The sequence below is a fragment of the Agelaius tricolor genome, unplaced genomic scaffold (genome assembly GCF_023055355.1).
Source record: "Agelaius tricolor isolate 1412-34295 unplaced genomic scaffold, bAgeTri1.0.p SCAF_7, whole genome shotgun sequence".
NCBI classification, from domain to species: Eukaryota; Metazoa; Chordata; class Aves; order Passeriformes; family Icteridae; genus Agelaius; species Agelaius tricolor.
This window is the reverse complement of record NW_027269267.1, coordinates 9798101-9824263: the sequence shown is the minus strand read 5'-3', so window position 1 is coordinate 9824263 and position 26163 is coordinate 9798101. Positions and strand designations below refer to the sequence as shown.

General features: G+C 35.7%; 1 protein-coding gene across 1 annotated transcript in view; it reads right to left on the bottom strand.

The window, feature by feature from the left end:
- Positions 1 to 26163, bottom strand: part of CFAP47 (cilia and flagella associated protein 47) — a 263505-nt gene that overhangs the window by 15903 nt on the left and 221439 nt on the right. The window contains exons 58-62 of the mRNA XM_071430336.1: positions 23676 to 23835; positions 22958 to 23049; positions 18662 to 18796; positions 7025 to 7196; positions 5355 to 5516 (exon numbers count right to left, since the gene is read on the bottom strand). Of these exons, the coding sequence (XP_071286437.1) occupies positions 5355 to 5516; positions 7025 to 7196; positions 18662 to 18796; positions 22958 to 23049; positions 23676 to 23835 (721 nt within the window). The remainder of the gene's footprint in view (positions 1 to 5354; positions 5517 to 7024; positions 7197 to 18661; positions 18797 to 22957; positions 23050 to 23675; positions 23836 to 26163) is intronic.

The window sequence follows — 26163 nt, the reverse complement described above, 5'->3', positions numbered from 1 at the left end:
AAAAAAAATGCAATGGAAAAATAAATTAGTAACTCATCATTATTTATAAAAATTGGTTATGTTTCATACCCAAACTAACTCTGGTTTAATTGACCACTCTAAATCCTGAACTCTGAACATCAGAAAAGTTTTAAAACTCTGACTATCACTTCTTTGGAAAGGCTGCTGTAAAATTAAAGGACTTTCAAAAAACATGAGCAAACACTGCATGACAAATGCCTGTCAGGGAATGCTTTACCAACCCTAAGATTCCTGGTTTTTGTGTGTACATGCTGTAAAACCAGAGCAGGAATCAGAGGTTCTATCTGCACAAGCTGATTTCTCTCTCATCCCTGTTCTACCCAGGGGTGCTCTTTGCAGGTTGACTGATGACTGCATACAGGTCCTGGCTAAATGTGTGACATGTCAAGGATTGTATTGTTAAGAAGGATGAGCATAACTTTGTGAAAGGTCTGCTGAATGTTTACATCATCAATATTTTCCACTAGTCCCCATTCAGGCTCCAAAAAATGGAGCCCAGTCAACATTTGTGCTTTGCAGCTGCCGCTGTGTGGGAAGTACTAAGAGGAAGTATTCTAATTACATCTTTAGATTTGTGGTAGAATTTTGCAGAACTGCTAACAAAGAGATTGGCAGAGGAATCCAGGCCTGTAACATACACAGCAATGAGTGAGAGAGTGAAGGAGAGGAAGCATGAATGGAGAATTTACCAAATGCATTTTCTTGCCGCGCACTTAATCCTGGCTCATGGTAGTTCTAATGAAATATAGCAGTAATTAGAGTAAAAGAGAAATGCTTCTTTAAATTGTAATTGTAAATATTTTTTGTTGTTGTTTTCCCTTCAAAATAAGGGTGGGTACAGAAACAAAATGGGTTGCCCACTAATTCCTCAGAATTAAAATTAATTTTGTGTGACCAAGGAATATTTTAATTGAACATTTATTCTATGCAGTAGGAAATTTACATAGAAGAAATAAGAAAAATCTGCAATGAAAAGTAGGTTAAGAGAAATAAATCTGCATGTGCAGTCATTTTAAAGCCTAATTTCATCTTTATTCTCATCTCCCCAGTCCACCAGTTTGGGGCTTTTCTTCCTCTTTATTCTAGCTCTCTTTCCATAATCAGGTGGAGCCTTGAATTTTGCAGATGACCCTCTGGGGAGATCACATCAACATGAGGCTGTTTGCTTTTTTTTGAGGCTGTCACAACAGGTGCCACATTTTTCAGAGGGGCAGTCTGAGTTTATCCAAGAAGTTTCCTTAATGTAACAAAAATCCTGTTTGTTTGGAGTGACAGGGCAGGATGGAAAGATGGAAAAAATTCTACTGTATATGGAAAGCCATACATGACTGTAACAATCACTAACAGGTATGTGGGAAGACAGAATTAAATTGGTGAAAGGAAACTCTGCATGAGAAAAAAGCAGACAGAACAAATAGGAGAGAATTATCCCCCAGCTTGACTAAACCTTCAAATGTAGTGTAGTTTACAAAAGACTTTCAGGTGAATATAGTGTTAACAAATATCTATCTATCTATCTATCTATCTATCTATCTATCTATCTATCTATCTATCTATCCCACACATCTCATGTTGGCTCCTGAAGTATTTGCCCTGGAAAACATAAGGTAGCATTCTGCTGTAGGTGGACATCAGTATCTTAATGTGAAGAAATGAATCCAACCACCAAAATAATTCTGTATAGGAATATAGAGCAGTAAATAAGCTCCAAAACCCACTTCTGCATTAATGCAAATGTCCTGATCCCAAACTTAATTGATTAAAAATACATTAAGTTATCTTCAGTATGCCAAATATAGAAATGGCTAGTTTTCTTAAGCAAAATATCACTTTGAGAGTTTTTATTTTATGTTTCAGTTACAGATTTCATCATAAAATAATAAACCAATAATTTAAGATAGATATCAAATAAATTTCTGTGAGTTTTATTTCCAAGGATAATATTCTATCTGTTTTGGTTAAAACTGCTGTCATTCTGTAAACCATTGGCATTCAATAATGCATTTATATTAAAACAAGCACTAATATTATCTTAAACATTAGAGGTTTATACTAAAACAAATTACTCCAGTGGAAATGCTGCCAATGATTTCAGCTGGTGTTGAATTACTCCTGCATTTATGATAAAACCCAAAAAAGGTCATCCATGAATGTTTAGAAGCAGTAGATTTTTCTTATTTAGGAAGTGAAATCTGCTGATTTGACTCTAATCAAGCTTAATGCCAATACAAAAACCCTTCAAGAACACTTCCCTTTGGAATTTTTAAAGCTGAAAGTAAAATATTGGTCTACTCTATTCCAATTGACATAGGTGCATATAGTTTTAAAAAATACATGTTTTCTTCATGCAATAAAACTGTTTAGCTGCATTCTCAGTATCTTTCATTATTTTCTGGAGAAGATATTGGGCTATTTCTCATTGTGTGAACTTAAAATGTGTGAAAGGGTGCATTACATATTTTCATGAACTGCTGGAGCTTTCATTATTGCAGACCATTGTGAAGAGTGTAGCAATGACCTCCCATTTCTAACTGATCATCCTTCCAAAATCATTAATTCATTCTGAGATATCCTGTACACACTCAGGATTTTGGGGCAGGGGGGAGGGAGGGGAGGAATGTGGAATTTAAGAAGGAAGGCCACATTTGAGTTGCACTAGCTGTAAAGAAAGCTAAATCCATTGATCTCATAGATTTATTGTGGAGCACTGAAGATCCTCATTCAATGTGGGGTGTGTGTGTGTATATATATATTCCTATATCAAAATAAATATATATGAATCCTAACCTGTTCTTAATAACATCCTGAGGTTTTTTAGGGCCTGTGGCTCTCATATACTCTTTGTTGCATCACTATGCACCTTGCTAGCTCAAAAAGATGCAGAGGTGTTCTAAGCGATGCTGTGCAACCCCTCTCTCCTGGCAGTAGCAGGAAATAAAGACACATCTGCAGAGTCCCTCCCTAGCAGGTTACTCAGAAATAAACCTGTTTCCCCCACAGTTTCTCCCCAAGCAGCAGTGCCATGAGCTACTGTCCAGCATAAGAAACCCCATCTCTCTTAAAGTAACAGAACTGCTTCTCTATGGACTGTGCTGCTAATTGATTACCAAGAAAATTCCAAAGGGCTGATCATTTTTTTTCAGGGAGGATTGATAGGATAGCGCTTTGTATCCTATTCAAAATTTTTCAACCATGTTTGATTATTTAATTGTTTTGTTTTTAATCTAAATAATGTGAGTTATTCAAGCATTAAATTATACCTGTTATATAATGCTTTTCTCATGTAATTGCTTTTCATCTGCGGGTCCTCTATACTATGTGTTGGTTGGCTGAGTGTTCCACTTCTATACAAAACCTCCACCACTAATATCTCCTAAGCAAATCACAGGGAAGATAAAGCAATATATAACTTATGGAGCAGTTCACAGAATCACAGAGTGGTCAGGCTGGAAGGGATCACAGTGGGTCACCAGGTGCAGCCTCCCTGCCCAGGTGGGGTCATCCCAGAGCCTCCAGCACAGGATTATGTCCAGCCAGTTCTTGGATATCTCCACTGAGAGAGACTCCACACCCTCTCTGGACAATCTGCTCCAGTGTTTGGTCATTAAACAGGAAAGAAGTTGTTCCTAATGTTCAGATGGAACTTCTGTGCCTCACTTTCTGTTTGTTCCTCCTGTCCCATTGCTGGAACCAGGGAGCAGAGCCTGATCCATGTCCTGCCCTCCCTGCAGACACTGACAGACAGGGATGAGGGGCCTCGAGGCTGGACAGGCCCAGCTCCCTCAGCCTGTCCTCACTGAGATGCTCCAGTCCCTCCATCATCTTTGTCACCCTCCACTGGACCCACTCCAGGATTTCCATGTCTGTCCTGTCCTGAAGAGCCCAGAACAGGACCCAGCACTCCAGGTGATCCTCCCAGGGCTGAGGAGCACCCAACACTCCAGGTGATCCTCCCCTCCCTGACCTGCTGGCAGTGCTCTTCCCAAGGCATCCTCATGAGTGGAGTTCCTGGTGCTGTTTGTAACACAGAGCTTTTTTACCACATGCAAACATTATATTTTGCTTTTGAAATGTATGGGAGGAACACTTGCTGTATAAAATAAAGTTGAAATTTGTTTAAGGGCAAAAGAGAATCTATCTTCTATCACTGCTCTTCCTTCATATAAGTATAATGACTCAGGTTTTATAACACCTTTCTGGAGAACATCAGGTATCTTCACTGCTATCAAACACCTACCAGGAGATTACAGTATTGCCAGAGCAATTGCTTTGCTTTTGTTCCTGAAGCAGCCATTCTATTGAAGCTGTTAACTTGATCACTGTGATAGAAGCCTTTGTCAGAGTCCTCAATTAACATCACTGACAGGCATCTAAAACCTGGAACAACTGTCCCTCTTAGAGAGACAGATTTTGGAAATAAATCAGTTTTAACCAAATACATTTCCTGATGAGGATGAAACCACAGGATGTATCCACCATGAAAGTGTCAATCTGCATATCTGGCACACTTTCTAGATATATAGTAAAAATCATTAATTTAAAAGAAAATTTAAAACTTCCATGAGCTACATGGATTGTACACATTATGATTCATTCAGATTCCCTGTTTAATATTTTAAAACTTATCTATCATTACCACACAATTTATTCTTTGACTTCCTGCTGTATACAAATGACATTGTAAGTTTCCTGTAACATTGTAAAACTCTGGGAAAAGAATGGAAATATGCAAAAGTTATATATTAACAGTGGTTTCTGCAGGACTTTAAAAAAGGAGAGGAACAAAATACTGAAGAATTACACCATTATTTTAGCAAGTGGAAGCAGAGATGAATTCATAGCACACTTACATAATAAAATAGGAGTACTTAATAAGAACAGCATATTTAAAATCCTTTAAAGCACAAGGTGAGGGAATGTTTTTAACTTGGTGTAAGCATAAAGTACATTGAAAAAATCTATTAGTAAAAGCACTAGCTTTTAAAGTCTTACTAGTGAGCCTTTAATAGCACAGAACTATTATCATTCCTTAACATTGTATTACACATTTTAACATCTTCCTAAACCTTTTAGGGAAAAAAAAATCATAAACATTTGGATCTATTCCACAGATTTTCTCTCAAGCCAAAGCCTAAAGGTAGAATGCTTCTGTCTTCTACAACAAAGCTTCAAAATCACATTTGTTACTTAAACAATGCAGCTCTTGAAAATAAGGATGAAATAGCTGCATCCCAGTTATGTGTGTGTTGCCCAAATTTATTCTAACCAATGTGTTTGAGTGGGAGTTGTACCCTCAGAAAAGTGCATAAACTCTTGAATGTAAGTGTTTTTACCTTGTCTGGCTTGTGAGCTTAAAGCCAACTATGGACTCCTTATTGAGGCCAACTGCTTCAATGTTGATCACATCATCCACTTCTGGCTCTGTGGCAATGAACACCAAGGGAAACTTCCAAAGGCCTCCTGCAGTACACTGAATTACAAGGGTTGCCTCACTCCTTAAAATTTCAGATAACAACAGTCAATACATAGAAAAACATTATAAAACATGAAATTATAAATTATTAATATACCAAAAAAAAAAAATCTTTGAGTGTGTAGAAGTAAACTGCAGTAAAATGAAAATGCAAATTACTTTAAACTGGAATACATCCCTAATTTTGCATGACATAGTATTTATCAGGTAAACTTGACTGGAATGTAAATTAAATAGTGCTAGATATTTACAGCAAATTACAAGAAAGAACATAATATGGAAGTAACATTCCTGGCACAGCCATGAGATTTTATTCTCACTCTGCTTGCTCTTTTTTAAATTAAAAAAAAAAACAAACCCTAAACTAAATTTATTTTACTCATTATTCTGTATTACTGTGATGTTAGAGAATTTTCTTCAGAACATATCAGCAGTTCATAGTAGGATCAAATAGATCTGACAAAGGTTTATGTACTTTAGGAAAATGCCAGATTCTGATGCCTTCAGATTGTCCAAGAGAGTTGGTGCTGTAGATTCTGAAGATAACAGAACTAATTAATTGCAGCCATTGAGTTCTCTGCAGGTAGCCTGTCTCAAGTACACAAAGATAAAAAAAAACAAACCAAATTAAAAAATAATAGAATAAAGATGAGAGAGTAGAAATGAAAAGGCTTTGTAGATTCACCTCCTCTGACACAATGACACTGAATCAGGTGGGTGGATCATTCTTCCTAAATGTTTGCTCTTTGTTTATTTCATTAATCTTCTGAACTACTGCAAATAAAGAGTAACCCCCTGCCTCCTAAAGATAACTCTTCTCATGCAGCCCATGATACTCAGCAGTTCCCTAACACTCCTGGTAATGTTGGGACTCTGGATTTACTTTGTGGCTGCAGGTCCCAAAAGCTTCATTTCAGCCTCCTCCTGACCCACATCTGACTGCACCCAAAGGAAGGGACAACTTCCCTCTCTCCAAAAGGATCTCCCTTCAACAGCTTCTTTTTAAAGAAGGGAGATGTTCTCTTGTAAATCAAAGCACATACATTATTTGTCACATGACAATTATAAAAAAGGAGAACAATTTCCTGATTATTGATCATTGTTACTGGTGCAGTAGAAACGAATTTCAAATTCAACCATTCCACCCAGTCAAAGAATATGTACCCATGCTTGTCTAGGAAAAGATTTCCAAGACTGAGAGACCATCTTGTGTGTATGTTTTTTATGAAATATGAGAACAAATAATTTTCATTGGAACTCTTTCAATACTCCAATGTTTAGAAGTAAAACAATGCACTCACAGACTATGGAAGTAACTCAACAGAATCATTTCACAGGCACTAAAGAGAAACACTGTCAGTTTTAACACCAAAGATAGCTGAGAAGAAGCAAGGGAGAAAATCTTAACCAATAGATCTCAGAGATGAAAACAAAATGAGGAAAAGAATGCAGGGAAATTATTATATAAGTAAAAATGACCAGACAGGATTTCATTATGTGTTCTTTTGGTAGTAAGGAACCCAACCTTACCTCATTGGTTTGCTAGGTGCAAATACTACATTAAAGATCAGTGTTACAATTCTGGATTCTGTATCCCATTCTTTTTCAACCAGCTCCATGCCAACCAAAGATTCAAGCTGATATCTAATTTCATCTGATTGATATTGCAATTCATACAGAAACTCCAGTGTTGCAGAGGAACCTAAATGATACAAAAGAAAAATATCAACCTGTGTGCACTATAATTTCACACAGTTGGTTGGCTCAGAGTTACAATTCTTCCCTTTATTACTAAAAATGACAAATGAGTAAAACTAGCAATTATCTAAAACTAAAGTGATTTCCTTCTGACTGCATAACAAAATCTTCCCATTTCATATGACAGGCTATATAGTTTCCAGCAAAATAGAAGCTGGAAAACTTACTTGGGATATGTGAATGGTAATAGCAATATTGCTCTGGCTGGTGGAATACTTCTTGTTCATGAGCCAAATGAAAATCTCATAATACTCTTTTTGAGTAATGCCATTGGGACAATTGCAAAAAAACCATCATTAAGGACATCAATGCCATTGATGGCTGCAAGCCCAATACACAGAATACAGAGAAATAGTGAAGATGTCACCAGCAGCCTCTTCTCTCATTCCCTGAAGCAGCTATGAAAAGGCCAAGTAGTAATGACATAAAAATAAACAGCTGAGCTTCTTGAATCAAATGTCTCCTCCAGCTGTAATAAAGGAAACTGAGATATTCAGTATACAATAGTAATTTGTGCACAGAAGGGAACATTTCTATGAGGAAAAGAATCTCAAGCTGTTAATCCATTAAAAAGTTTTACGCATTTTCTGGATGAGAAATGTTTTGACACAACCACTAACTCCTACAGGAGATTTCATTTTACTATGACCACCTATCTCAGGGCACATTTTGAATTTGCACAGCTGGGTACAAACGTACAGAAGTGCTGTGTGTGCATCCCTGTACACTTATCCTGGCTGCATAGTGCCAGGCAGCTGCAGAGTTAATTCCCAAGGCCTTCTGACTCAGAATTCTAAAATACAGATGACAGATTTGTTTATATAAAAAGTCCAAGTGACAATGTTGGATAAAAGCTTACTTTGGTACTGCCAATCTGTAAAACTACCCAAATTTAAGTGAGTATGGAGATGCCTTCCCACACTTTTTAGTCCTTTGTCCTTTTCTGAAATGCACAATTTCCTCTTCCCACATCAGCAGCTAACAGGAGACGTGATCTTTTGTTGCTTCATTTTTATAACACAAAGTTTAAGAAATGTAACAGCTTATACTGGACCATTTGTAACTCTTTAAAGTAGACTGTTCACAGACCTCTGTACAATATATACCAGATTAGAGTCACACACATGTAAGCAAAGTATTATGACCAGGGGCTATCATTCATAGTAGATTAGATACAGACTGAGCACCAAAATACAAGATTTCCATGTATTGATCCATATATGCAGGGACTTCATTACAATAAATGCAATTTTTCAAAATGAAAATCAACATGAAAATTTTCTCCTACAGTCTATAAAACTAAGGACCATCCTACATTTTTTCATCCTTGCTGTTTTTCCATTTGAAAAATGTAATGTTTATGTCATTCATTCAGATTCCAACACAGCCCAAGGCTTTTAGGAGTCACCCTTGACAGATGCTAGAACATGAAGATTCAGATGCTGACAATCAATGGGAGAGAAAGAATGAGACAATCTGGAGCATTTCACAGTGAAAAAAAATTGCAGCTGTTGAGCAGATGCTTCATTCAACAGTTATATCACACAATGCTACTCAGGAAAAGCTTATTTTATAGTTCAGGTGCTAGGAAGACAGTGTTGGGAACTGCATGCTGGATTTTAATATCCAAACATTTGGGTTTGGTTTGACATATATATATATATATATATATATATATATATATATATATATATATATATATGTATTACTTTTCAGTCAGAAGCAATTAAATATATCTTTTTCTGTTCCAGGCTGTTTTGCAACCTGTCAACCTGTTCTATGCTTATATTAAGTAATTAGTTAAAATATTTTATACTTCCAACACTTAAGGAAAAAATGATGCATTTATGAATGCCAATATTTGGAACCTTGCTATATTGGTCCCTTCAGCACATTTTGATTTAGACTGCTGATCTAGTTTAGCACTACTATAAAATGTAAAACAGTTATATTTTTCACCACAGCTGCCCTGAAGACTCCTATATTATCATGCTGTGGGAATTCTCTGTGGAATGTTAATATTTGATTCTAGCAATCCTGTAACACACTGCCTAAACAAACTGGCAGAACCTAGAGGAAAAAAGCTATGAATCAGCTAGGAAACTGTCCAATTTGTCCAATATTCAAAGTTCTCTTGACTCTTAGAATTCCTAGTTTCAATTAAAATGGCATAAGATATAAAACATGGAGATAGCATTAACACTTTCTTTAAAGCAAAGTCAAATACAATATAACATTCTGTTCAAATAGGCCTTGACCCTTTAGGCCAGGCTATTTGTAGGCTTTCATTCAGTTTTCTCTTCATTTCAGTTCAGTTTTCTGAATCACTATTTTCAGTACAGGTAAAATTCTTCTTTTATCTAATGCAAGATGTAAAATACACATTCAAATGTAAAAGTATACACCAATTAATCCACTCGTGTTCTGTAAATAGAGAACAGCAGGGAAAGCTTTAGCCACATTGACTCAATATAGAGATATTTATCAATCTAAACACTGGGAAGATATAAGTACACTATTTATATACAGCTAGTTCAACCTAGGGAACAGAAATTCTGATTATAAAAATTATTGCTTCTTCCTATTTTCTGAATAATATTTTGCCTTAGTTAAGAGAAAATATATTCTGAGGTAATTATTCCAAAACAATTTTTTTAATCATTAAACATTTCTTCTTTTGAAAGGCAATTAATCTTAGTTGTCAAGCATTTTAATTTGTGTAAATAAAGATATCTAAAAAGATAGAATTCATTTAAGCAACACTTGTGTATACAGAGCTACTGAAGCACCTATGTTTAAAAACCAACCAGGCTTTTCAGCTATACAGTACTATGACTTGGCTGTCATTTATTTACAAATGCTAGTAAGGACACTGGAATAAAAGTGTTGGGTTTTGTTTAAATAGCCTTGAAGAAGATGAAAGGATACAGATCACTTAAAAAAATATTTTATGACTCATAAGACTGACATGAAAACTCCAAGGATTTCACACTCTGGGCATACAAATTGGGGAAATATGAATTTTTGTGACTGCTAGATTTACTGTAAATCTAATTAATAGATAAATACATCTAAAATTAATGCATCTAAAATTTAAAGAACTATTCCAGCAAATTCACAAAATAGCAATCTTAGACATTTAAATAATATTTTAGTGGAGAAGAACCTGTATTAAAGGTTCAAAAGAATAACAAAGACATTTGTAGAAGGGCCTGTTGCCTACAGAAGGCAGTGAAAGGCCCACTGGATATTTCTGACCACAGAGTTTCACAGTATCAGGAGAGAAGTGTTTGTACCTCCCTCCTGTTTCTGAAAAGTGTTTGATTTCACTGAGGACCAGCTCATTATCCCCTGCATTTCCTGATGATAAAAATCTCATGGCCACTGGCCCAGGAGGCTGCAGTGCCCTGTGGACACCCAGGGGAGATGTGGCTGTCTGAGCTCTCCACAAACAGCCCTTAACCTGTGGCACACTGGGTGACATGAACGTGGCAAAGGGGGACACCTCCCTAAGGGACCCCCTTTACTTTCACACTGTCTCCCATTTCCAGGGAGACAGATGGAAATTAAAACTGTGATGGAAACATGCTCAGACTGCAGAAGTGCTTGTCCTCATTGCAGAGGCTTTTCCTTGGATGGATGCAGTAAAACAGAGATGCAAGTGAATTCACTTAGCTGCTCTTATTTGCAGTCATTTCATAAAGGAGGGAAGCACAATCACCAAATATAAACATGTAATTAAAGCCAAGGCATTCATAAATTTGCAGTTTCATGCTTTGCATAAACCAGATTAATTATTTTCACTTGGTGCTGAATGAACACACTTCACTCACACTGATTTTTTCCACTGGTTCTGATAATTTTCCAAGGCTGGGTCCATTGTGGCCCTGACACTTAACAAATATTTCTTCCCCCCTTGATCTAATAGTCCCCAAACTGCTAATACAGAAACTACAAAACCAGATGTTAAGTACTCATTTCTACCAGGTATCTGGCATCTAATCTTCACCTTCTAAATATTTTGAAATATCTTCCTATATAGTCCCTTTCAGGTCTCATCTGCCACTTGTCCTTTTCTTGCTTCTCCATTGTCTTCCAAGAGTTTTCACACAGACACTACAGGAATTCAGCAGGCAGTGGGGAATGAACATTAAATATGCAGTTCTGTCTTTCCAGCAAAAGTAGAGGCAGACAGAACACATTATTGTACAGCAGATTAAATAATTATAATACTGTTTTCAAGTACATATTCAAATAAACAGCGAAAAGTGAATTTTAAGAGTAATAAAGGGAAAAAAAAGTAGAAAACTTTAGTGGTCAAAAACATCCTAACACTTAAGTAGACATCATTTGGGTAGTAAGACATGAGATCTCATCTGAAAATTATGTATCTGTTTCTCACTGTAAAGTGTCACAACTATGGGACAATAGCAGCAGAATAAAAAAATTGCAGAAAACCCCCCAAAGACCTGGCTGTAGCTTAATTTGCCTTTCACCAGATTTCTTCATACAGGTACAAAAGAGTTGTATGTGGAGCACTATAAATATAAGCAAATATAACATAACTTTTCTAAATTCCAGACACCAAATTAAACTCATAGAAATTAATGGATAAAAAAGCTGATCTCCTTCTGTTGTTAATAAAATTATTGATCCTCATAGGAATTCAAGGAAATTCTCAATATAGTTCTGCATTTATATATATTTGTATCTCTTCTCTGCAAGTTTTTCTATTTCCATATCCAGCCAAAAACTTTCATCCATATCTTCAAGGCTCTACAAAATTCCACTCTTACCCACATCTTTTACCCTGCATCCCATTGCCTATTTCCTTAGCAACTAATTGGAATGCTTCTTTCTTAAATTTTCTCTTACATTCAACTCTTCTGTTTCCTAATTTTTCTCTTACTAAACATTTCTTTGAAAGAGGTATCTACTACTAGACCAAGTTTCTACTGTAAAGAAGCAGCAAAAGGCAAAAAGCATTGTCCCCTTTTGTTGTTTTGAGAATGTGTTTCTTCAAAACGCTGCACAGTTTAGTGAATGATACAGAAGCGTGTGAATCAATTTTATGTATATGAAACACACAGTATGCATCTAGTACTGTTCCTTGCAGCTTGTTTCCATATATTCTCTCTCCCTGAATCCCTTTTTCACTAATTATCTTTTTGCTCTGCCTCCATACATCCCTTTCAACGCTTTCTTTATTCTCATATTACTTGCATAATAGAGTTGAAACAAAAACCTCAGAAAAATCAAAAGGATTCTCTTCAGCCCAAAGGATCTCACATTATTTGCCTTTGATCTGGAATTCTACTCAGATTTGTATGCTACCCTGTAAATTCATGCTATAAAGGAAACAATTAAAATTTATTTCTTCATAACCATTATAATCCTTTTTCAACAAGTTCCCTCTTTTATTTAGCCATGTCTTCATTTAGCCAGAAACTCTGGCAGATAAAGATCACATCTGTACCTTGGCACAGAAACATCAAAGCAGCTTCTTCAGGAACATATCTCATGATTTAGTCCTAATTCACACAGACATTATTTTTTCCATGGCATCCAAAGTCATTTGCCTCACTTTCAATGTTGCCCACAGAAACCAGTAACAACTCAAGCTGACTTTTAACCTGACCATTCTATTTGGACTGGCAAATTGAAAACTCACCTCACCAGTTTTTCAATAGCTCTTGACAATTTTATATTGTACTATGGTCTATTACAAAAGCATGCATTTTTTATCTTCTGGCTTTTTTTAATATACAAAGCTGAGCCACAGAGAGTGGAAAACAGCACCTGATCGCCAGGGTCACATTCATTTGCTTCCTTTTCCTTACCCAACAGATTGCCTTCAGTTACACATAAGAGAGAACATCTATCACACAGGGTAGTGTAAATTCTCTACTATAGGGCATTTCATCTCATGGGAGGTAACTACTTGTGTTATTTTTTGGATACAAATCAGGTTTCAGAATTAATAAAATTTTTGTGTCGTAAATTTCTGAGGTTCCACTCTTGTCTTCCTCAGCTGGCTTGAAGAAAGAGTGATGGTTCAAGGTTATCACTTCATTCAAAGTTCTGTGGTGATTCTGTGTAACTTCTGTTTACTTGTCTTATAGTTTTAATATCTTCCTGTATCTCCAAAGCTTCAGATCAGCTTGTTCTTAAACTGTCAAAACAATAGGCCTGATGCAGTAATTTATAAAACATAAAGGTTTATACATTCTACAAAACAACAGGGGAAGTTCGTTGGGGAATTTTTGTATCACAGTCTCTTGGAAATGTGTAGTGTGGGAGAGATCTAGAGATAATAACTTCATTTTCTGTAAGAACAACAAAACTTGAACAATGTAACTTCAGAGACAGAAGACGAGGATAAAGAATTTTATCACAGAAATGACAATAGGATTTAATAACCTGGAAATGGAAGAGCATTTGGGATAGGATTGTTGCATGCATGTAGTTTTTTACTACAGTGACTGTCTGATACATTTTCTGAGGCAAATTTAGGTGCATAAATCATCTGTTTTTCTATGACAAAAAGCATTCAAACAGAGCTGAGAGACATAGGGCCACTGTCCCAGAAAAACTGAAGTTTGCATCTTAAGGGGTTTGACCAGCAATGCTTTGCTGGTGTCTCATAAATAATAAGCAAATAATTCAGAAAAAAGTGGAAATTAATGCAGACAGATCATTGTTAGGTGTTATGATGTTCCAGAAGAATAGTTAAGGTCCTATAGAGCTGTGTTGGCCATGGTTCTGATTTACAGAAACTTCCCCAAAATATCTTTACAAAGCAAGGGTGTAGTGGTTCTGTTTCTATTGGAAGTAATACTTCCTTGTCACCCAACCAAAGAGATTATAGGAAATTCTGTGTGCAGGAAAGGGGAGAAACAGCAATCACGAACATAGAGCAATTAAAGTCATTAATACACTCCTCCAGCTAATTATATTGCCTAGGTTTTTCTTATCCACTAGCTCAAATAATTTTAAGGGATATCTATTTGTGTTTTCTTTTTTCAGACATTATTTGAGTTAGTCAATCAGTTCTTTTGGACTTCTCATGTTTCCTGGTTCTATATCATACTGAAGAGTAACACCTAGAAGAATTTCATTATTTCTGGTATTGTATTATTTATTGTTTTTGCAATTTTATGAAGCTGAAAAACTAACTTCAGATTAGTTTATAATAGATCTTGTTCCCTTTAAGTGTTGAATATTTAAAGTGAGCATGATTTTGTATAAGTATCAGAAAGTAATTTTAATTAACGTAATGATGATTCTCATTCCGAAGGCTTACAGATTTTAACATTTTATAAAATGACAAGGAAAGAGAATTGAGTGAAGACTGTAAACAGAAATAAAAGCAGTTCCCAACTGCCTGATCACAATTCACAAGTTCTTTTTTTGCCATAATTTTCTGTTACTGTTCTAATTATATTAAGAAATGGCAGTGGGAGGGTTTGCTTATGAGATGAAAATTGTGCTGTATTTTTTTCTCTTTTTTAATGGACCCAGTGATATCCTTGTATATCAACAAGAACTATTTGACCTTCTTCATTAAAATGCCTGGCATGATTTCAGCTCAATAATGGAAATAAACAATGCATCAAATCTCTCCCATGCTTCACTCATAAATAAAGAAACAAACAGGCAGATGTAAACCAAAATTATGTAGATGACTAAATAATCCATTTAAGACTTTCAGTTCTCCTTTGATGCCTTATACTTTGACTTCTACTAGTTCTCTTCCATCAGGAGTTGTCACCTCTTAACAAAAAAGCAATAATCCATAACAAAGTGTCTCAATTCTTGGTTCACCCCCTTGTCAACAACTTCATTTTGCCATTGATCACTGCTTTCATCAACTCTTAATCCAAAACAAACACTTTCTTTTATTGCATAGGAAGAAAATCGAATTTATATAGCTGTAATTTTCTCATCCTCAAGGATAATTTCAAAAATAATGCCACAGTAATTCTGACAATACAAAAATGGCTTAAGTAGGATATACGGCCATCTTCATCATTATTATCCTCTTCATATTGCTTCCAATATTAATCTTCTACACTTTACCAGCAATCATATTAACATCTCTGGATGAGTGATCAAGTCTATTTGTCTCCAAAGATTTCTTTGGTCATGCCCAATTTTATTGACCTTATATCTTAAAGGTGAGCCTCCTGATCCAGATCCATCACATTAAATGGGAATTTAGTGTAATCCATAGCACTGGCTAACACAAAATCCTGCTGGGGATGGAAAATAGCTTTTTAATGTGTGTTTGGATATGTTTTTATTCTTTGCTGGTTTCAAAGAGCTGCTTTAATTAAATGAAAGAAAATAGAGCCTTTTGAATATTCTGATGAGTTTCAGGAATATTAGGTAATTGCTATAAAGTTTTTATTAACAGCAAAACAAAGGGTAGAGATACAATTTGTATAATGATGCCAACGTATATTATGGATTAGCATATCTGGAAAATGTTATTTCACTCTCAGGTGCACTTGAACTCTCCATTTGTTTAGTCTGAGTTCAGAATGGCTCTAAAACTTGGTCACAACATAAACCAACCTTGTACCTCTGCTACCCTACAGAAGCTGGGCAGCACTATTCCCCTCAAGGCAACTGTCATGAAACCTTCCCAGAAATAAGAATTCAGAGCAAGGAGCTAAGACCAGCTGCTGGGCTGTGAGGAGAGCAATGAATTAATAAAGATGAGAGAAGTTAATGAGAAACACTCAGCCCTCATGGCTGGCTTATGAGATAAACTGAAGCAATTGAAAGGGAAAGGTTACAAAAGACCACTACAAACACACAATGTTGTGGATGTTTAATGTCAGTCAAACATCCATAACTGATTCGTGACTGTTTGATTTTTTTTTTTCAGAAGACTGTGGAAAATTAAATGTGTTTGTATTCCCCACTGAATACTTAACCTAAAAAATAGCAAACTTCACTTGTTTGGATGAATCTCAGCTCTTAAATTTCCTTTAGTGAAAAAGAGATCTTTAGAGTCATTGTAAGAAAACAGATGAAAAATACATTTAGGGGGAAAATATGCATGTAATGCAACTGAAAACTATTTTTTAAAAGGGCCATACTCTCCTTGTTACTTGCTACGTCTAAAATATTAACTTTCATCATTTGATCCCTGGAATTTTGCTGACTTCTGAACAAGAAATGATGTCATTGGAGCTAGACAACTTTTAGATTGTACCCTCTTTCATAAGAAATTGTAGTAGATTTCTGTGTCAAGTGCACTCCTCTGTATTGGATGAAATTGAATTTTTTATGTAGAAGACGTGTTTGAAGATTCTTCACTTTAAAAGAATTTATACTTGTCCAAATAATTCAAATACTGAAGCACAGTATTAGCTGTTTAAATCTGATCTGCCAATAATTATCATCATTTATCCTTGGGTGTAAAAACTGCTTACCACTCTTCACACAGGCACTCTGATGAATCACTCTTTCAGAAGAGAAAAAAATGAAGAACAGTGTGCCAGACTGTAATCTTAAAGGTTTAGGCTTTTATTTATGTTATTACTGGTAGACTGCAGAAAAGCTCAGATAGTACCATTTAATTTGCTTCCCAACAGGCCTCAAATTCATCTATCAATAATGGCATTAAAATGTCATTGAAAAGGATGAAAAGCATAGTGTTAAAAATGATTTTACTACCTAGGGTGCAAAGCATTTCATTACCAGACTTCTTACTTAAAAAGATGGAATGCCCCAAATCAATGTCTTGTACACCATATGCAGAAGCCAGTAATAAATTATATGTATGAATAAAACAAGAAGTAGACATCATGAATCTGCAAGACTTTCAAAATGCTGGCTCAGCTTGCTCACTGCATGTTTTTCTTGTCAATTCACATGCCACCATTTTGGAGGGAAATAGCCCAGGTGTGTGTAAGGCAGCCCACTCATATGTGACCAGCCAATAATGAGCTTAATCTGTTACTCTATTATAAAAATAAATTTTTAAAAAGTGCCTTTTTATCTTGATGGACATCTGTCCTCAAAAGGCTGAATAAATTTTCATAATAGCATTCACAGTTCTCCAAAGATGAAAGAATGGACACTGACAACTTCACATCTTTTTGCTTTACTGGATTTATCACTATCACTGTGTAATATGGATGTGTAAGATGATGATATGCCCAGGAAATAAGTTATCTTTGACACTACAATGAGTAAATATAAAATTTTAAAAAGTAATTATGAATATCAGCCAATCAGTAAGCATATGCTCTGCAAGCTCTCTTAAACAGTTCAACTTCAGATCTCCTATTTTAAAAGCTTTCAGAAATAAAATCTATTTAAAGACAGTAATTGCTGATATGAGATTACACTGATCAATGTGCATGTTTGCATGAAAATTGGCCTCCTAGGGAGGCTGTAATGCATCTTGATTTACCTTTTACAGCTATTCACTTTTTCTGTTATTTGGCAGGACATGTTCTGTAACATGGTAATCCTGCACAGCCTCTGTTGGAACAGACTGTAAATGGCAGAAAAGGGACAGAAAAGCCAAGTTTGACTGCCCTTCCAACTGATACCTGATTACCTGATAGACTGCAATTATAGCAACATCTGTCAACTCATCTTTTACCACTTAGAACAAAGTCAGAGTGCAGGTGAAATCCCTTCCCTCATCTACAGCTAAGTTAAACACACATTAGTCTGTTTCATGTTATGTGTCATAATTTTTAAATAACATTTTCCTTATAAAGGATGATGACTTTGAACCCAAAATGGAATGTTAAGTTTCCAGGGTGCACAATTTTCAAATGTTTTGTAGTGACTATGACTGATAACAGAAGTACTGGTGATACAGCAGTAACAAGTATTCTTTCCTTACTACTTATTTGTTGTACTATTCTGTTTCAAGGAGAGGTATATTTTGAGCAGCTGCTGTATCTGAATAAATTGATTTTCACTGTGTTCTCAGCAGATTAACAGTAAGTGGAAGCTATCCTTTTACAAAGCTTTATCACTTCTTTCAAAAAGTCCTCCTTCTTCAATCCATTCTGATACCAATATTGACCTGCTGATGGGAATGCATCTTATAAACCTGCAGATAAATGTCTCCTGGCAATGTTTACACAGATGTATTTTTTTCTAACTGAAGACTTTGTGCAGGCTCTCTTTTAAAGGAGAGATTGTGTGTATGCAAGCCTCACATCCAGGACAAATTTAAAAAGAGGGAAGGTTCAGGTTTATAAGTGCCTATAGCTGCAGACAAAAAGTTAAATACTCTATACTTGCAAAAATGATAGAAATATGAACTGGGACAATTTGCCTAAACCTCACTCATTGTCATGGCAGAGCTGCACATCTAGTGAAGTACAGATTTGAAATTTTCCTAAAACAGTATGACATCAAAACTATCCTCACCATCAGTGACTTCTGGGGTGCTGGACAACTCTTCTGTGTCCGCCGTGGCGGAGTTCCCCGCATCAGGCATGACTCCAATCAGCAGCAGCTCTACCCTCTGCTCCAGCCTCTGCCTGGCCTGACAGCGAATCACAACTACAGAAAAGCAAAAGCATCTTATTTGCAAAGCGCTGGCATCTTGATTTTAACAAAGAAATGAAACATAGAAGCTAAATGTGCTTAGAGAAAGACAGAATTCCAGTAAGGAGCAAGATGACTAAAAGCCTTTCCCAGCCTCCACCTTCTGTTGTTCTGTTGTGGCGAAGTAGTAGAAAATATTGCTAAGCAAACAAAAATCTGTTCAGTTAGTTCCAACAGCACTTGCAAATTTCTCTCTTATCTTTAATCATTAAATGTATCTTCATTTTAGTGGAACTGCTAATAGGAATTATGGCATAGTGTGAAATATGCCAGTAAGAAAGGAAGACTGAAACAAAACCAAAAAAAAAAAAAGATTTTATAATTAAATGAAAGAATATTAAGTTACTCTTTGCTTTCTTAGTTTAAGAATAATGTTGTTAAAACTTGACCTTTAATAGAAATATGCCAGAATAAAAAGCATTCTCGCATGCTTTCCAACTTTTCAAACTGGAAAGTTTCAGTTTGAAGCATCATAGAACTTCTTTTAGTTCAGTAAGTGATTTTAATTTACTGCTTCCAAAGTATGTCTTTTTCATTACAAAGTTGTTAGGTTTTAGCTTTTACACTAGTTTTTATAAAGCTTATTTCAATAGTTTTGGTTTTTGGGGTTTTTTTTGGTTTTTTGGGGGTTGTTTTTTGCTTTTTCTTATTTAATAGCACAGAAAAAGAAGAAAATTACATAAAAACACTGAAAAAAATGTTTTCCTAAAGTCCTAGAACTTCTTAAGAGTTCTGGGAACCAACATGAAAAAGAACAGTTGATCACATACTTTTTAGTTTCAAGATCTGTAAGTAATTTTCATCAGAGTTAGACCCAATGTTTCTTCAAAAATTAACTCTGAAGTTAAGATAAGGAATTAATGATCAATAATTTGGAACCATATTGTGGTGAATCAATATGCAGTGTTTAAAAAAAGAAGAAGGAGACCTCTTTTTTTATATCATTTTTATTTAGCTTCAATTTTCAGTTCTGGCACTTTATTTACTCCGCAAAACAGATAATTACACAAGTTCAGGTAATTTCCTTTCTCCCTTGGTCTTGCCCTGTTTAACAACATGTAAGTAATTTCTAGAGATCTCTTAGAATTTCCATGAAGGAGAGTTACTGAAATAGGTTAAACACGGATCTTTTTGTTTAAATGTATGGCCTTCTATAAATATTGTTTTAAATCTATATTTAAAAATAGATTACATTCTCTGTATTCCACTAGTTTACCAAATGTTTCAGATTACTGTGTGCACATTGTGTCATGTTCTATTCTACAATTCCTCTTACTACCAAAATTGATTTTACATTTTCTTTTTCCACAATGGCTAAATAATATTTATGAATAAAATTCAGAGATATCTAAGATTTGACTGGACAAGCCCCTGAGCAAGCTGCCCTTGAGCAGGTGCTTGGATTAGAGGACCCCCAGTGGTCCTCTCCAATTAAAATTGCTGTATGCTTCTTTGACTCTACACTCTACAAGGATTAAAAGAATATTCTGAATGACCGCCCATTTGTAATCACTTCTATAAGATAGCCCAGGTATCATGTACTTAACATGTACTACATGGGTTGTGACCACTGATCATTTTAATTGGTCTCATGAGATAGAAAACCAAGTGACTTCTACAAGTTTAAGTATATTAAGATGCAAATAAGGATGACCCAAAGATGAACTCCTTAATATACCAGCAAAGCTGCTTGGGTTTTTGACACAGAAACTTGTAGCCTCCAGGCAATTCTAATAAATGTCTGTATTTAGAGAGATGACAATATCTTGATCATTATCTTTTTCTTTTTTTTTTTAAAGTAGATTTCTTATTATCTGCTTTGGATTTATATCTTACAATGCAAGTTTTCTAAACGCCCAATTATAACTGAAAATCATAGGTTTCAGAATCATGGTTGGAATGGAAAATTCCATAAACACAGTTAAAAACACCTATTTCTGTTTTCTGGGACATTCTTGAAAGACCTAGATTTTCCTTGAGAAAAAATATTAGCCCAACATAACATACCAAAGAACTTGGCCAAAGAACTTGGCCAAAGAACTATATGAATTCAAAATTAATGCAATGCATTTTTATGTATTACAAACATTTATTGAATAGAAACAAGTGGATAACAGTTATAGATATGCTACAATTTAGTTCTGCTGTTTTAAAAAAACATTTAGGAATTTGAAATTACTTAAGGGTTGATAGTATGTGAGCCTCTGATCATATACAGAAGTTAGGTCACCTAAGCAATTCATGAATGCTAAACATTTTAATTCATAACTTATACAGAAAGTATTGGGTCCTGCACTTGGGGAACAACCACCCCGGGCAATGCCCCAAGCTTGGGCAAGAATGGCTGGAAAGCTGCCCAGTGGAGAAGGACTTGGGGGATGTTGATGAAAAATAGTCTGAACATGAGCTCAGGTGTGCCCGGGCAGCCAAGAAGGCCAATGGCAGCTGGCCTGGATCAGGAACAGGAACCTGGCCTGGATCAGGATCAGGACAGGGATCGTCCCCCTGTACTTGGCACTGGTGAGGCCACACCTCGAGTGCTGTGTCCAGTTCTGGCCCCTCAGTTCAGGAGGGACATTGAGGGGCAGGAGGGAGCCCAGAGAAGGACAGTGGAGCTGGGGAAGGGTCTCGAGATTAAGAAGAGTGACTGGGGGAGCTGGGGGTGTCTAGCCTGGAGAAAAGAAGGTTCCGGAGAGACCACCTCCATCTCTAGACCCACCTGGAAAGGAGGGTGTGGCCAGGTGGGAGTTAATCTCTTCTCCCAAGTAACAAGTGACAGGACAAGAGGAAATGGCCTCAAGGTGTGCCAAGGGCGGTTTAGATTGGATATTGGGAAAAATTTCTTCATGGAAAGAGTGGCCAGGTGATGGAACAAGGTGCCCACAGAACTGGGGGAATCATCACACCTAAAAATATTCAGAAACCACAGAGATGTGGTACTTAGGGACATGGTTTAGTGGTTTTAGTGGTTACACAGAGCTAATGGCTGGACCCAATATACTTAGAGGTCTTTTTCAACCTTAATGATTCTGTGATTTCAATGAAAGCAACAGCCCAATAAAAGGGAGATTTATCTTGAGGAGTGCCACTGAATTACACAACAGCTTTAAATAACACAACAAACACCCACATTAATATACATGGTTCTAATGCTAATGAGACTCATTAAAGCCATCATTTTGGGCAACAGTTGATTACATGATAATATTCTGTTTCATTCCTTAAGGTATTAAAGTACAAATTAATGAGATGAAAGCTCTAATTAATACCACATCATTGGCATTTGTCTACAAGAGTCCTTAAGCAATATAAATTAATGACAGTACAAATACCTATGTTTTTTCAGCAATTGTCCCTGTATCTCAATACATTTTATGTAGAAAGATATTATATTCACTTATTCAATCCACAAAAAGTAAGCTGAAAGGACAAGCTGGTATAGAATTGGTCCCACATTTACACATTGAGCTGTAGTTTCAGGGTTATAGATTTAAAAAGCTGTTCACAACTTCCTGTTTCGTAGCTCTGGAATTGTATCACACCTTAAAAATACAGATGGTCAAATATAAAAGCATTTACTATCCCCAAAATAAGCAAGAAATCTCCAAGAATGTCTTAATCTTTTAACGTAAGTTTACTTCTAAAGATCAAGGGGAAAACTTACTGCTGGTAAGCAGTTTTATATTCTGGTTTTGATGAAGAGATTAAATTCAAGGCTGAGAGAAGCAGCAAACACCTCCTCCAATATTTTGCACCCTGTAGACTCTCCAGAAGGGTGTTCTGGGTATGCAAAAATTCTACCCTTGAGTCAGTCCTTTGCTCAGCTTACCTTCAGTTCTCAAACTCAGGATTAATTGGGATACTGAAGGGCACAGCCCTAAAGATTTAAAACTGCCCCCAATTCCTTTTATCCACAATAAGAACAAAGTAATGATCTAGATTTGCTTTAGAAGTGGGAAAAAAAATTATTTTTAATATGTGATTTTATCTTTTTTAAGATATAGCTAAGTACTACTGCAAATTCTTGTGATCAAGCAGGTGAGAATATAACTGATTAATTGATTTTCTTAAATATTATTAAATATATTGTTCAAGCTTTTTTGAAGCATTACCTACCTGATTTCTGCTTTGGTGCTTCAGGTGTTCCATTAACAGGATAGATCCAGAGTATTCCCTGAGTTTCCCCGTTCTCTGCTACAATAACATTTCTAGAAAAATACGATTAACAATCAGACTGCTGAAAATTCTGTTTCCAAAGTAATCTAGAATTAAGAGTTGTTGGAAAGGTTAGACTCTATTCTATTGTATGCTGTAATGCTAACCATATCTAAGAAAAATATGAAATAAAATCCAGCTAAGTAGATTAGCTATAAATTATATCAGCCACAACTTAAATTCACTTAGTGTATTCAAACATTATAGATCTGCAAACATTTGGCCTGATCTGCATTTTGTCAGGTTATGTTTACACTGAGATAAGATTTCTGCAGTTTATGAATTACATAAAAATATCAGCATGTAAATCATTATTATCTCAAATATATTGAAAAAAACAGAGCTTTCATTTGCTCAATATCCATAACCTGCACCAGCAGCCAGTACTTTAAATTTTCTTTATTTAAAGCAAGAATAGATAGGTATTAAAACAGACAGATATCTTACCCTGAATCTGCATACTTTGCAGGGTACATTAAAAGCTTTTGATGGATACCCACTGCCCTCAAAATCAGACACTGGACTGCCCTTGGGAGCTACACATGAATAGTCAATGGGATAAATGGTGATAGGATTGAGCATCTCAACCACTTTTTCCTTTCCTATTAGAATAAATTACCTGTTTAAGTCTGTATCTGATTCACCAGTAACCTCATAAGGCCAGTTCTCACCGTTTTCCCTCATTACATGAATTACCACCACTGCTTTATAAATTTTCATTTCAGCTGGCATGAATAACACAGGGATTTCCAGTTTTTCTTTTGGAGCTAATCGGATTCCTGCAAGATGAAACAAATTGATGTGGTATTTTGGAAGTTTTCAAAATATTTTCTATCATTTTACTCATATCTTTCCCTTTTTCTTTTTTAATCACTGTTTAACCTTTTATCATATCGTATGGCTGTCCCTGTAAAAAAATCCATTTTACCCTCCCTTTGCTACAAAAAAAAAACCCAAAACAAAACCACAATTAAGTGAATGTCCCACATGTAATATTCAGAGATCATGTGTAACATATGCATGTCCATCCCATGATTTTGTAGGCCCTAAGTCATGTTTTTTTTCAGCTGAGTTACATCTGTGAGTAACACTGCATTAAAAAGATCAATCCCAAAACAAATGCTCACATTCAAGACAACTATAATATATTTAAAAGAACCTTCAGTATTATTATTATACAAACCATGCTTTTTCCATATGATTTTTTATCTGATTGATTTTGCTGTTTAAAAAAACCAAAACAACAAACTAAACTTATGTTGTCTGTAATGAAGGTAGCCTGATATTTTCAATCTTTAAGGGCCTTTTTCCAGTGACTTGTCAGTCTGCCAAGTTTCAGAACATCTACTTCAGCTATTTCAGAAATAATCGAAAGATTACACAGAGTAGAACAAGTAAATCAGTCTTTTAACTACAAAGCTCTTTGTTTGAAAAGTATTCCTGGAATTTGCAGGAAATGACACCTCAGGGTTAGGGTTTCAGCTTTAATTCTATCTGCAGAAAATCCTCTTAGTTATGAGTAGCTGCTTCTACTTTAGGCTTTGAATCAGTTTTTGTGATAATATTTCACACTTTCTACAATGAATAGAAGCTGATGCAGGTCTGTGGGTACCACTCCCTAAGAATGAGGGACATGCAGCACCCTCCTGGGGATTGCTTCTTTGATCACCACAGGAGGCTTCATGCTTAAAAAATGCCAGCAGGGAAACTCCACCTGGTGCTCCAAATGGTCACCTTCCTCCAGCCAAAATTCCTCGAGGGTGAAGACCTCAGGGCTGAGAGCTGTAGAAGAGCGGGTGGTAGGGAAATTGTAATGCAGTCTTGGGAAGGATGAAATGGAAAAAAAGGTGGATGCACAGAAGTTTGGGAATGAAGGTGGAAGTGTTGGGAGACTAAGTAAAATGATGTCAGACAGGAATGGCCAGAAAGACAAAAAAAATTCAAGTCACATAAGGGAAGGAGAGAAGGGTTTGAAAAACAGCTCTCCAAAACACAGAACACGAGTCTGGACTCCTCATCTGCATAAACTCCCTACCCACATTTAATGATAAAGTCTATTGGTGATAAGTTTTTTGCTAGAAACACTCTTAAATTAAAATAAACTAACCAAATTAAGATGGGAAAATCAATTTTAAATTAGGAAAGTTTTCAATATTTAAAACCATACATACAACTCTGCAGGTTTTCTACCTCTCCTAGTTAAAAAGACCTCAGGACATAAAATATAGACCACTGCCTCACTTTATTATGAATGGGAAAAGCCATAGGAACTTCTTACCTAAACATATCTGAATTTCTGTGTCTAAGAGGTTTATCATATACCAATTATGAAAATTAACCAGCTGCTTTGCATTTGTGATTGCTTAATTCTTGTGTATTTGTAGGAGTTCATCATGGCAAGAGCAATTTGCCTTTGAAATAATTACTTGAAAAGTTTTGTATCATGAAAGAGCTTGAAAATATCCTAATTAAAAATCCATTAAAATGTTAATATCTAAATTAAAAAAAAAAACCAAAGTATATTTTTTTTCCAATTTTGATAAAAATTTAAGATTTTTCTTTGGATCTTTGAGGCATTATCTATCAAGCCCATACCCAAATTTAAAAGATATACTACATATACATGTATTGTTGGCAACTACATGGTCAAAGTGAAAATCTTTTGAAATTAGCTACTCAATTTTAATCCAATATCTGAAATAAATAAGCTGATATTAGGCATAGTTACAATACTCCTGAAGACATCTGAACTGGGATCCACTCCTCTGGATCACACACCCACCACAGCACTGACACACTATTCCTTCCCAGTGCGAGAAGAGTCAGGCCTCTGCTGGGATTTGCCCACTTTGGGCTTACTCTGGTCTAGTTAAGACATGTATATGCCTTTAGTAATGTAATGTATGCCTTTAGGCATGTAATATCTTTAAAACAGAAGATTGTACTTCAGGATATATTTGCAATTACATTGCCTTGAATTCACACATACATGGATACCAAAATAATGGAAACACTTTGTAACACCATTACAGTGCATCCTTAAGGTTCATTTGCAAAGCTTTTAACAGATGGCAAATAGAACAGACTGTAAACTTATAACCAGTTAT